At 31.7% G+C, this 14,722-nt stretch overlaps 1 protein-coding gene across 3 annotated transcripts in view; it reads right to left on the reverse strand.

The window, feature by feature from the left end:
• Positions 1-595: 595 nt before the first annotated feature.
• Positions 596-14,722, reverse strand: part of LOC118201933 (MICAL-like protein 2) — a 105,792-nt gene continuing 91,665 nt past the window's right edge. For all 3 annotated transcript variants that reach the window (XM_085815914.1, XM_035374089.2, XM_085815915.1), the window contains exons 4-6: positions 6,130-6,277; positions 4,795-4,892; positions 596-1,301 (exon numbers count right to left, since the gene is read on the reverse strand). In XM_085815914.1, coding sequence (XP_085672040.1) covers positions 1,296-1,301; positions 4,795-4,892; positions 6,130-6,277 — 252 coding nt within the window. In that variant the 3' untranslated portion in view covers positions 596-1,295. The remainder of the gene's footprint in view (positions 1,302-4,794; positions 4,893-6,129; positions 6,278-14,722) is intronic.

The following is a 14,722-nucleotide window of genomic DNA, read 5'->3' on the forward strand; positions in this document are numbered from 1 at the left end:
CCAAACTCCCAAAATGCTTGCTACGGCTCTAGTTCATATATGCTCTGCATAGTTATATGCACATGTATAGTGTAAATATTGGTGACAAACTACTTTCAAGTAAGTTTAGGAGGAAAAAAAGGGAAGGAGTTAAACAAATGTAATCATTGAGAGGAAAAGCAATTTTATCTGAAATAAAGGAAATACATTTTGGTACTTAGTTTATTTGGATGATATTTAATAGAATGGAAAAATCTGAATTTGATACCTGCAATTTGTAATAGTTATTGATGATATGAGTCTTTATAGACAGTAGTTTCTGATGTACCATAGTAAATTCCCTGTAATGCTTTTTTGGCAAAATTTGAGTTTTTATTGTTTTAGTTTTAGTAAGGATGTGCTGCCAAAGTATAAAATTCTCTTATAATTCTGAACATTTCAGAACTGTAAATTTAAAGCAGTCGTTTTCATAGAATTCCATATTTTGTATAACTTCATGTAATAGATTAAAGAATATGGGAATAAGTAAAAGCTTTGTAACACATTTACTGTTACGTTACATAATTCTGTTTGTATGAAATAATTTTAATGTATGTTTTATTTTTAAAAATGCACATTGCATTAAAATACTTTTTATTTATACATATTACAATCAGTACAGTGAGGAACATTCATACTATATACAAACTATAAAGGAAACATTAACAGACAGATTTTTGCAGCAACCATAAAATAAGAAGGTTGCAAACAGCTAAATTCTTAACATTCATGAAAATGAAAGGTGTCTATCCAATTTTTACCTGAGATAAAAAATACTGTGCTGCAGTTAATTAAAATCCTGAAGTCACATATTTTAGTTTTAGCAGAACATATTAATGAAATATTAAAAATTCAACCACTATTTTCAGAGAATTTAATTAAAATACAAGTTAAAAATTAAAAATAGATACCAATAAAATGACAAAAAAATTTAAGCTACAGGCAAAAATATTTCTAAAAAAAATTACACTTGAAAGAAAACTGAAAAAATTGCTACTCTACTACTATAACAGCACATAACAATTGACTTGCCTAAAAGCATTTAAATGTGCTTTAGAAGAAAGCTACACATATTATACAGTAGCGTCTATGGTACACAAACATATGATGCAAAACTATAAGTAAAGTCCATATTAATGAGATTTGATGTAACAAATTTTCATATGAAAGGGAAATGGTATCTTGATGATAAAATGCACTTCATTGGAAGAGGTAAAATGAATGAAAATTGATGAACAATGTTTTCACAAATTCAAAGCTTCAATTTTTTCCAACTCTCAGCACTGAAAAATAAAAGAAAAAATTAATAAAACATACTAAAAGGCATTTTTAAATTCAGATACAAATAGATCTCATTCAGATTTAACTGGAGATACTTAAATCCTCCCTTAAATTCATCTAAGCATCATATTTTACCAAAACTGTATTTTATTCAGTCATTCACTTTTATTTAATTATTTATTTTTGTGTATGTATTTACCAAAGAATATCATGCTTATTTTAATAACTACATAATTTCTGTCAAAATACTGAACTTATTATTTTTAAATAAATTATTATACATTTGGAAAGTGCACAAACAATGATTTTATTGATAGATCCTTAGGTACCTAATCACACTGGTTATGCAAACTTTTCACTACACCAACTAGCAACTAATAAATCATTATGATGATCAGAAAATTTTATTAAAAAATAAAACCTTGTGCAACATGCTATTAATGTAACTTTTTTATTTATTTCATTTCCCACTAGCAAATGCATATGGCTCTATAGTTTTTAAGGAAATTGCAAATACACTACTATTGTTTTAATTATGATTTCTTCTGATTAATTGATATCAGCAGTGTATATTTATTAAAACAGTTATTTTCTAAATATAAAGATATTCCAACGCGTAAGTGCAATTTTTTTTTATGCACAAATTCAAAGTAGAAGTCAAAAAATTAAAAAATAAACGTTAAAAAGCACATGAATGAAGTTATATGTAAATTAATACTTATACCATAGTTCACTGAATCGAAGAAAAAAAGTAGTAAAGTCACTTATTACCTAGTAACTGTGTACTGCATTGAAATATCAAAAGATATTAAACTTGAAAACAAAAGAGTTACTTAAAAAATGAAATTATTGAGAAGGATTGCTAAATTAGATAAGAGATCCATCAGCATTCTGCTAAATACAGGCCAAAATGCATGACTGCAGTAAAAAGACTGTGCAGATTAGCACTAAATGAAAGGAAAAAGCAGAGAGTATTCCATCTAATTAATAGTATGTATTAGTAATTCAAATAATTCATTGCATGACTAACAAGGTTACTCCATGCAACTACTACAATACTTTAAAGATAAATAAATGCAGTAAAATGAATACAGGATCATTTGCTAACATGAAACAAAGCTAAAGATTAAAAGGGATTAAAAACTGCAAAAATGTGGTCAGATAAATATAAAATAATTATTTTATCAGATGAGGAAAATTCGACATAAATAGTTCCAATATTAAAAGCATGCTACTGGCATGACTTGAAACAAACAAAATAATAATAATAATAATAATAATAATAATCAGTTTTTCAGCAGGTAAGCTGAAAAATTTAAAGTGATATGTTTTAGATCTATAATTTCAAGCCAATTAGCATATGACACACATATTATCACTCTGTGAACATTAATTTTTTTTTAACATTACAAGGTAGTTGAAGATTCTTGTAATAATTTCCTAAGATCTTCCTCGAGAATGCTTCACTGACACTCACAGCCATAAAATCATTAGCATCATACTTTAGAATGAATTATCTAAAAACAAGGAAACTAGGCATCTGAAAGTGTATGTAAGCTAAATGATGTAAAGAAAATTGATTGAAATTTGATAAAGCAAGTAAGGAAGGCACATTTAGATTCAACTAATCCATTCAAAGTCCATCTGTATATTTTCCTATATTTGCAATAGTCTACAATGACTAAATTTCTCAACAAGAGTATGTGCATATTAATCAGTAAAACACTAATTTCAAACAAATCATTGAGATCAAGGACTAGCCATTAAAAAGGGAAGTACTCAGTCTAATAAAGCATCGAAATCGAGTGAATGGTTAGGCGGTATTTAGTAGCCTCTGCTACTTTAACCGTCTCTGTTGGAGTATGCCCTAAGGCGTTGGGAAGAATTAAAAATTAAGGTGATTTACACTGCACCGACAAAGGTGAAGCAGGAACATGTGAGCTAATGCACGTGAGTTGGTCAAGTAGACTTTGGAGAAGGAGGGTTCAAGCATCTGGCCGCCGTACAAGCTGTGATGTATCTTCACTAGTTGAAGAAAGATGATACCTCGAAGCCAGGCACGTGGGTGGTCACCCACCCAAGTACTGACCCCGAGCTCTGCTGCTGTAAACAAGGGAACCTGTGTATTGAAAAAGTGAAAAGAAATTGTAAACATAGCTAAATTCCCTCAAATGCTTCTAAGCTGGTGATTACTCTTCACTTTCAGCAAATCTCATCAGTGTAATGGCTGCTTTGAACTCGGCAGTAAACTTCTCAGCCGTGGTTTTTGCAGCGTGGATCTTCTCAACGTGCTCAACCATACTGTTCAGAAATTTTTTGATTTTAGGATCTTGGATCCAGTTTATGATATCCTTGTACTCTGTGGGTGGGTTTTCTAATTTTTTCTTTATCACTGTAGAGAGGTTTCATCTGGGTTTTACTGCTGTCTTCCTCTGTTTCGATGAATTTCGGAAAATCTGCCGGCGTAGGGATCTTAGCTGATGGCTTCGCCTGCTGCTTCTTTGCTTCATATCGCTTCTTGTACACGGGGCAACCCCTGTATGAACTCACATGCGGTAGTGAGCAGAAGATGCACTTAGATTTTTCTTCTGGCTTTAGAGGGCATTCTTTACTTCTATGGTGCTGTCCACACTTGCAGCATCGCTCAGGATTTGAGCAAAGATGTTGCGAATGTCCATATTCTTGACATCTATAGCATTGAATTATGCGTTTTTTCGGGGCAAACTTCTCTATCTTGACATTAACACTTAACATATTGTTGAGTCCATGAATTGCACGTCCTTCCTTCATTTTCTTCAGCTCCAATAGGAAAATCGGAAGTTTCTTGATAGCGTCTCCTCTTCATCTGGAAAACTGCTTGACTTTACTTATCGGGAATTTCCTTCTCTCCAGATCTTAATAAAGCATACCTAGTAAACTTTTTTTATAGTGATAATAAACAATTTTTTCCCCCTTAAAAAGATGATAAAATGTTATATATCTCCTAAATGCATCCAATGAACAGCATATATATATAGAGAGAGAAAATATAATTTAGTTACTTGTTAAATTAAATTGGCTGTACCATTAATTATTAAACACGAGCTCAGGATATTGCATATATCAAAAATGCAAATGTATTTATAATTTCTTGATAAGTATAATATTTATATAAACTATATATATTTATGTTTATTATTTCATGAAATATTGAGAATGGATATTAATTAAAATAAATTTTATATTCTTAGTTAAAATAGTACAAATCTAGTTGTTTTGTAACATGATATTTTAAAAAATAAGTATTCACAAAATATTTTTCTCACTAAAATATTTTGTTTCCAATGAAAAAAGAAATATTTGTGTATTTTTAAATTTCATAAGCTAAATATAATTCTGAAAAATTAAGATAAATACATTTATGCAATATTAAACAAACAAACAAAAAGTCCTTTTTTTTAGTCATAAGAATTGATCATGAGTACATAATTCTAATAAGCATGTAAAGTTAGGTACCTTGTTTATAGGTCCTGTGTGAATACTTGTTGCAGGAGGTCGACTGCAAGGAAGAGATGACACATGACTTGAAACAGGCTTGGGGGCAGGAATTCCGACTAAAAAGTTAGATTGAAAAATAAATATAAATAAATAAATTTTGTCATTCCAGCAAACATGAAATAATACTAGTGATACAACAAAAATATATATATATAAGGCAAGCAGTGAAGGTTCAATGTATTTATTCCTTTTTTTATTATTATTTTTATTTTTTTAACTGTTTTGCACTATACGAAAAAAAGTTAAGAGGCAAATTTTTAAACTGACTGATTAATTTGCCAGAGGAATAAGAAACATCTATTTTTATAAGGAATATCTTTCACTAAAGTTTTTCTAACTTAGTCACACATGTAAGTAAAATGATAAAAATCGATGACCAGATTATTTTGTAAGAATGACTCACATTTTGAATTACATACTTTACCTTTCACATTTACAGGAGTGATTGTAACCATTTAAAAAATGATGAAAAATACCACACAGTAAAAATTCTACATAATTTCCAATAACTCTGAATGTTTTTATGAAACACTTACAAATATGCATATATTTCCAAAGTATTTCACTAATGAAGTAAAGTTTTTTTCTTTTTTTAATTTATCAAGACTTAATTTATATTTCACAACATTAGTTTGGTTCCTCAAAATTTTTTTGAAATAGCTGCTATGCTAAGCTGAGCTTCTTCTTCTTCTTTTTTTTTTTTTTTTTTTTTTTTGAGGGGGGCTTTCTGGAAACTAATGCATTGACTATTCAACTATTCAAAATGGGTTCACAAAAGCAAGTTAAACAGACTTTATCAGTTTTCTCAATATTGGGTTTTCTGTTTGCTGCCTTTTTTTAGTGTGAATCTTTCAGCCCAAAACTTTGCAATATCAATTTTTTTTCTGTTTCTATGTAAAGCAAATTGTAAAAATAACTTTATTTGCTCAAGATTTGAGAATGTAAAATTTCTATATTTGGACCACAATCACCCCCTACAATCTGGTAGTTTTATTTAATCAGAATCCTTCAGTAACAAGGTGTAAAATGCAAGCAAAGATTATTTTGATACGAGTTTAATGGTAAACTTGAATATAATTCTCTGGGTGGAATTTAAAGATGAGATTTGCAACTACTTGATAAATACTTATGAAAGTGTTATTTGCCTTACCACATATAAAATCCTGTGTTTCTAGATGATTATACTTTCCAGAAATTACCTCTAATAGTTTGATTAGAGAGAATGAACATTTATTTAAAAAAAGCTGATAACTTTACAATGTACAGTATATCAACTTTAGTAAGATAACTTACTTTTTTGAGGTGCACCATTTTCAAAAAACTGGTAGAACTGAGAAACATAAGTGGCAATGCTGAGCGTATCAGGTTCATCATACTTGACCATATCTTCAGCATCTAACAAAGCAGGAATGCCCAATCTTTCTTCAGCTACTTGAAATGCCTGCAAGGAAAGAAAAAATGTAGTTAATGATCTATGTAATCAAAATTAAATTTCAGCAGCAATGTATAATAGGTGAAAGATTAAAACTAGAAATGTAGTTTGTGCATTTTATGATTCAGGATAAAGATTTGATACGTTATACTTGAATATTTGATACGCTTTCAGTCAAGACTCTGTAGCGAAGGGGGGGGGGGACTTAGGGGGGAAAATACATCTGTTCAATAAAATTAGAGCTATATCACAGAACATGCATGGGCAACCACCAATCCAAGGACCTATGAAATTTATTATCTATCCCAATTGTAAATTATTGTGAAATAAGTGCAGTTTTTTTAATTTATAAATTTATTATTACTATTATTTTCAAACCTTGTGAATATGTACTTGAGCTATCACTTCATCTTATATCTTTTATCATCTATAATTGCATTTACTTAATATAACAATAAGAAAAACATCTCATTTTAAGCACTTTTGCAAGAAAATAATATTCTTTTAGGCAGCACATGCGTTATTTTTAATATGCAACACAAGACACAAATGCGTAAAAAGGGTCCACCAGCGGCCAAGCGGTAAAGACATTGAACACTGCTAGTTCGGTCCGAGGTTCGAAGGTTGGCTGCATGATCGTTTTCGTGGTTTTCCCCATGTGTAACGTGTTATACGAGCCAATTTCCCTTAGAAAGTCCTCCACGAAGGCCTCCCTTTAGGCAGATAGCCCTCATGTGCTTTGCCATAATTAAATAATCCAATCCAATCCAAATGCGTAAAAGGACGACATAAATCTGAAAATTTTAAATATCTCTCCCATTATATTACTGGTATCAGCAACACCAGTTACACTATGAAGAGTTTCATGATCTAACTACAAAGTCAGTAGTCCCTAAATTCTCTAAATTCATCTATTCTCCCTATTTCGAGATTTTTCTACGTTATGTAACGCTACTGAAAAGGGCAACCAAAACTAATATTAACCAATCGTAGCTTGTCTCTAGAATCGCATCTACTCTGGTATACAGACCTCTAGCAGCTAAATACGTCTTTCTTTCCTAGCTTCCGCAACTGCTAAAATATCCCCATTGCTCTGCTTCTCTGTCTAAAATGCCTGCGTAGTAATTTTATAAAACAATGTTCATAGCAATCTATCATATTTCATTATGATTGAATCATAGAAATGTCTCGGATTTCATTATGACCTACTGAGATGATTTTATATGCATGGAAATAAAGACTGAAAATTCGTCAAGTTCATGTTTTATTTTCATCTGTAAGCCTTCACCCTCAGCCACGACGACTGCAAGCTGATTCCTCTTCTATGCTTCCGGAATTATTACACACATACATACATATATATAATAAAAACAAAGTATGAAATTTAGAACCAACTTTTATTTCGGGTGAACTATAATAATTAAAATACATTGAAATAGTTCATCAGCTAATTCTGGATACAGAAAATCAGGTATTTTTGTGGAAGAGAGGGGTCAATTGATTTCAATGTTCCTTCTCCTGACGAAGTGGCACTGAAGTTGATTTAATTCCTCTTCTATTATGTTCTTTTTTCTTTAAATTTTCTTGATTTTTTTAATTGGGGTATTGCTTGTTTGAAAAGTTTTGGTTTTAATATTTATAAAATTCTTTACTGCATTTATAGGATTATTTGGAATTTATTACTTATGAATTTCAATTTTTGGTCTTGTAATTATATATATATATATATTTGCATCTGACCAAAATTCATATCTGAAATAAAATATATATATATATATATTTTTTTTGTAAGTTCCACGGTTTCAGTCAAACGCAGTAAAAAGTAAAAAATAATTTTCTAACTATCATAACGTTCTTGGTGTGATTAAAAATAAATATATGGGATTGTTGACAATGAGCGATTTTAATTCAGAATTGTTAAAACAATTTAACTTAAATTTTATGTCCTTTATTTTTTATTCTAAAAAATATGGAAGAAAAGTCTGAAGAAAAGCAAGTCCCGTTTTTTTCAATCTAAAAAAAATTTTACATAGAAACATAGAAAATTAGCGCATAGAAACATAGAAAAACATAGAAACAGAAAATTAGCGCAGCAACGAAGTAAGTATAACATTATCTTTTGTGGGGGTCTTGAGATTTTTTGACGTTAAGACTGCGATTCGTTTCAATTTCTATTTGATTTAAAAACTCGATTTCATCACCACTTAAAATCACGGAGCTGTTAACATTAAAAAATGAATTTTTTTGGTTAAAAATCCATCACTGTTAGAAGATGTGCGATAATTAAAAAACGCTAAGTTTTTTAAAATTGCGTTAGAAATTCCAAAAAAACGTTTAACCAATGTTTATGACAACGACGAGATCAAGTAATAATTTCAAAATGAGTACTACAACTCTTTTGTCTTTTGAGGCCTTTTTATTTAAATGTTAAATAAGAGAAAAAAAAATCTGAAATGTTTCAGATTTTAAATTACGCCCAAAGGGGCGTTTTTTAACATTTTGTGTGTTACCTTTCTTTATTAAATATCATGTTCCTCGCACTTAAATCATAAGATCCAGTGCAACAGCAATATCGCAAAATAGTTTTAAAACGAGCGTATCTTTAGAATTTCCGATACAGAGACTCACGCGCTGGAGATAAAAATGTTTTTTCTGCACAACGTTGCCATTGCTCGCTTTGAAATCCTTGAGTTTGTTAATCAAAAATTCGTCAAAGTTTTAAAAAATAGGAAATCGATCATAAAACAAATTTCAAATTTCAAATTTGGTCTTCCACATGCTCATATTCGTTGGAGGATTACGTTATTCAAAATTCGATGACTCTATGTACCGTTATTTTATGACAATGTGAGAAATATACATACATTTACGCAGATTTTCATTATTTAATTTCTTCAAATATAATGCAGGACTCTAACATTTTATGGCAACAGTTTGAAAAGTGAACAGACATTTATGAGTCCGACGCAAAATGCCAAAACGAAACTAATAGTCCTTCGGGATTCAAATCCCTTTGGACTAAAAAATCAGAAGAAACGTCTTTTAACACATCTCAACAAAATTTTCGGGTGTCTGAATAGTTATGTACTTATTACTGATTAAATCTTTTAGAATAAATTATTTTACAGCAGAGAATATTTTGATAATATTGATTTTGTAAGAACCAAGTCTTGAAATAGAGGAAAAAATTTAGTGGAAGATAAATTAAAAAAAAAAAAATTGCAAACGTCCGAAAATAAATGTGAGCCACTATCTGTTGTCTCTCTCCAGTTACCACAGTGAAGCGTAGAATCCTGGAAATAACAGATAATATCGAAGAAACTTTGTTACTTAAAACAGCGCATTTTTTCCCGTATCAGGATGATTAAAGTAGACATACTGGATAATGCTGATTTCACGTGTTTTGCGAGATATGATTTTGAGAATACATCTAATGAAGAATTTCTATTTCTAGTATAACACTTATATAATTCGAAATATCGATTTTCATGTATGTCTTTATTTCTTAATCAATAATTTTACTTTGTTTTTCAGAAGGTTTAAATATTTGTCGAATTTCACTGCGTATTTTCCGAAGTGCTATTTTGTCATTGCACTGGAATCTTCTTTGGTCGACTACGTCTAATCGGGTTTCAACATAAGTCTTTCTCGGGTTTCAACATTGCTTTCTCGGGATTAATGTAATTAATTGTCAATAACTTCTTTGTTTGTATTTTCAGTATGACTGCCTGTTCTTTTCTTATGACATCTGAAACGATATCCGAATTACTCAATCATTCAAAGCCCGGCATCCGAATCGCCATCGAACTGTTTCTTTTATGTTCTGCCGATCGACATTTCTGAAGAAATTTACAGTTTAAATTTTTTGGCATACAACTTCAGTTACTGCCTCGACTTATTCCATGATCGAACCAGTGTTATTGGTTTTACTTTCGACCAAAATTTTGCTGCTCAGTAAACGGCATCCAATGCCATCAACTTTTTCCAGAACTTCATTAAATCATCGTCTTTCCTAGCGAAAGTTTTGAAAAGACCATACAGTTCGCACCGGATAATCCGCATCCGGATAACTGAAAGTATACTGTAATTAAATATGTGACACATCATTCACGATTTTTCAAATTCTGCAAATACTATTAACAACTGTTATCACTTACTTATATATCGTTAAAAAGAAATTTTACAATTTTCAAAAAATTGCAATAAACAAAAGTAAATTTCATACTGATGCTGTTTACACATTTTTTGAAGAATTTCGATACAGAATTATAAAAAAAAATCAACTTGGAATAAATATTTCTCGCACGAGTTTATTATTAGAAATGAGAATATACGCTACTTTTAATTTATTCTTTCAAAATGTCGTATATAAACAAGCTGTCGACTGAAGGATTTTAGGGCTCTCCAAAGCGAAATATTCCTATTCCATAATTCAAAAACGCTGTGACATGCACGATATTAAAATTTCTAAGAGCAATATAAATAAGCAACATCATTAATCGAGAAGACAAAAACCGTCAATCATTACTTTTACATGGAAGACTCCAAACAAATACCCGGAAAAGGGAAGTACTGGCTCTGATGTTTTTAAAGTTAAATCGTTGCTAACAAGAGAAAATCTACCGATGCAGAAATCAATTGCAAAGTCTTTAAATACATTTGTAGTAACAATAAATAAAATAAGGAACCAAGATTTAAAACTTAAAAAAGCTAAAAAACAATGTTTACCAGTTTTTGTTGAGGGATGTACCTCAATATAAAGCAATATGTAGAACTCTGTATTAAAACTCTTCGGCAGGAGATAAATGGAAATGCATTGTACCCCTTGATAAAGCATGCGTTTAACCTAAATGACTGCAACAAAAAGGGTCTTTATCGAGAACGAAGAGGTACAAACTTGGTTCCCTCAATGCAGAGAAAGATTCGGTAAGAGGTCGGTAATTGTCGCATAGTTCGCTTACAGTGGAAAATTAAAAATAAGAAGAATGGAAAAAATGTTAAAATCAACTCAATATATTATAAACAGAAAGTTTGACGTCCGATATTTAAAGAAGTTCCAATTCTTTCTAAATGACTTTCAAAGAGACTAAGACAAAGTAACAAGTCATACTTCGGAAAGTACCAATGCACTGCTTGACAAAATAAAGATTGATACAGATATTATATATATAACTTTTTAAAGTATTCCTGCAAAGTCCCACGTCATTTCACCTATGTATTTGATACAGGTATTGTATATTAAATTTTTAATGTATTTCTGCAAAGTCCTCTGTCATTTCACCTATGTATTATTGCGCCTCTGGTCTCTTAAAAAGAGCTCTTTTTAAGTGCAAACCCATCACGACTGATGTACTCTGAAAAGTAGTGGAAGAGGAATAGAAATCAATACCCTATGCAATTTTACGAAAAGCCCTTCTATATAGACTTCTAGTCCTTCTACTTTATTTTTTTATTTTATTACACTCATGTCCCTAAATTAAGGATAATGCAAAATCAGGCAAAGGAAGAGTTAGAAGCAAAACAAATTTGACTTATTTGTAAAGCTTATTTATTAAACAAAAGGTAAAGAGCAAAAAAAGATGCTATATGTTTGATATTATTAAAAAAATTAGCGATTTTTTCTCCCTGGAGCAAATTACAAAAAAAAAAAAAAAAACCTATTTACATGAAACCAAAATTACATGGTTGGTATGATTGTTAATACATAGTATGTCTCCCAGATGATGCAATACAGTCCGTACAACGCCTTTGCATGCTGAGTATCAAATTATCGATCTGATCTTGGGGGATATTACACCACTCTAAAACCAATGCTCTCCGAAGTTCCGGTAGACATGTAGGAGAAGGTTGACGGGCTGCAACTCGTCGGCCAAGCATGTCCCACACGTGCTCTACTGGATTCAAGTCCGGTGAGAATGCTGGCCAGTCCATACGGGTGATATCCTCGAATTGAAGGCATTCGCTTACGATGTTTGCACGGTGAGGACGGGCGTTGTCATCCATAAACACAAATTATGCGCCCATGGCGCCCCGAAACAAACGTACATGTTGTTCCACAATGACGTCCCGATAGATTTGGCTTGTCATGGTTCCAATTTGAACATGCAGGTCAGTTCTGGAACCCAGAATAATTCCACCCCAAACGAGCACTCCTGCACCACCGTAACGGTGTCGTTCAATGGTGTTTTCTTGGTGGTAACGGGTACCTGGAGCTCTCCATATGAAAGTCCGGCGAGAATCAGACTGCAAGCTAAACCTGGACTCGTCGGAAAACATCACACAAGCCCACTGTTGCGGTGTCCACAATGCATGCTCTCCACTCCAGGCTAACCTCAGGCGATAGTGAGTTGCAATAAGTAGAACGCATCTGACAGGTCTACGAGCATATAGACCAATCTGCCCTAAACGTCTGTTCGCGGTCTGCCTTGAAATTGTCGTACCAGTGGCTGAAGAGAGCTGACGAGACAGGTCTGAGGCTGTGCTCCGCCTGTTTCTTTTGGCAGTAACTGCCAAATACCGGTCCTCATTCGGCGTTCTAACTCTGGGGCGACCTGTGCTGTAACGTCTACTCACATTACCATCATCTTGGAATCGTTGCCAAAGCCTGGAGATGACACTCTGGGCAATTCCAAGTTCCTCTGATACTTCCAGGTAGGTACGCCCACATTCTAGACGGCCGATAATTCTACCACGTAAAAAATCATCCAAATGCGTCCTCTGTGTCATAACTGTTCGGTTATTGCACTGAAATGCTTATAAAGCGCCTACGAACAATTTTACTTCTTTGCCTGTATTCCTTATATATCACTCTCTTACACTCTCGTCATTGTGACGTACCATCGGTGTCATCTGGTTACTTCCTGAAATTTGCATATGATTCTTGAAGATGTGTGTAGTGATTTTACAGGTGATATATTTATTTTAGAGTTCGATTTCGCGTGACTCCGAATTATCCTTAATTTATGGACATGAGTGTATTTTGCAACTCAATTCACACGAACATTAGGAAAATAGCTATGACAGTTTTTGAATTACTGAATTAGCTCAAATGGGTTACTAAGTCTGGATCGTGATATCGCGTCGTCCGCTATAAACAGCAAATGACTTTTTAAATTGTTGCCAACAAATACTATCGCCCAGCATTATATTTGATTTTCTTTTTAAATCTTTTTTATTATTATTATAATTTTTTTTAATACAAATAGAAAGTGACAGTGAGAAAGCGCTTAGTGCTAATTTATATATATATAATTAGAAGCAAAACAAGTATTTTAACAACTGAAAAGGAAGCGTTTGTTATGTTTTCACTATGCGAAATGCAAAGATTCACGTCATCAAAAAATTAGGAAGCTATTGCCATCCTCAGGATACAAAATCTTCGTTTATCTTTTATATTTCTGTATTAAAAAATGCGTCAACCTGCAAGTTTCTAACATCTCGGGGGACTTTCTTCTATAAATTATTACCAATCGACTTGAGATTTTTCACATTATGAAATTGGAGGTAAAAAAATCTTGTGTATTATGAAAAGTATTCTACTGTACTTCTTAATAAAATTTTACAGCATGTGTTACTTTGTACATTAAGTGTAATAGATAACAGGTTTCTTATTCCCTATAATATGTCGATTGCTAAACTGATAATTCTATTCATTCACTATGCTATCATCTGCATCCCAGATAAAATCGAATAATAACTATGATATTTTGTAGAAATATATAGATTGCATTTCTCTATACAGCAAGGCTGATTACCACATAGGCCCAAGCTTTAGGTCTGAAAACCACATTATAATGAATCATAATGGTGTTTCTCTCTCATAAAAATCAAGGAAGGCTCCGAAAGAAAACTGTACCTAAAGATGTTTTGCGATAATGGGGCGCCTTCCCCTCCCCCCCCTTTTTTTTTTTTTTGATTTTATTCAAACGCTAATATACTTTTTAATATTTTGGCATTTTTCCTGTTTCCCAAAAGGAAATAGAAAAATAATATCAGAATTTGTAAAACTGAAATCCTTTCTGACGTGAGTTTTATTTTTATTCAACGTTAAAGAGTGAAGTTTTTTGAGTTCACAAAAGCATATATATATTTAAATCTAAGAACAGAATCGAAATCTTTGTATGTTTTATCTAAGTTTTTAAAAGCTTTAACTGTGAACTGATTTTCAAGATATTAGATTGTAATCTGCCTAGATTTCAATCTCTCTCTCTCTCTCTCTCTCTCTCTATATATATATATATAAGAAAGTAGCAAGACAACATGAAGAGAGACCTTAGTGGTCAAGAATTTTGCACATTCAGCTGCAAAATTTTATAAGAGTAATGTTAAAAATGTATGCTAAAAAATACATTTGACTCTATAGTTCCTTAGCAAAAATGTAAAATCATGCAAACAACTAGAAACAATAATAAAGCATTAAAAGCTATCTCGTAAAAACTAAATGTTAAAACTACA

The sequence above is a fragment of the Stegodyphus dumicola genome, chromosome 4 (genome assembly GCF_044657685.1).
Source record: "Stegodyphus dumicola isolate Sdum_Otavi_A_Nest chromosome 4, ASM4465768v1".
NCBI classification, from domain to species: domain Eukaryota; kingdom Metazoa; phylum Arthropoda; class Arachnida; order Araneae; family Eresidae; genus Stegodyphus; species Stegodyphus dumicola.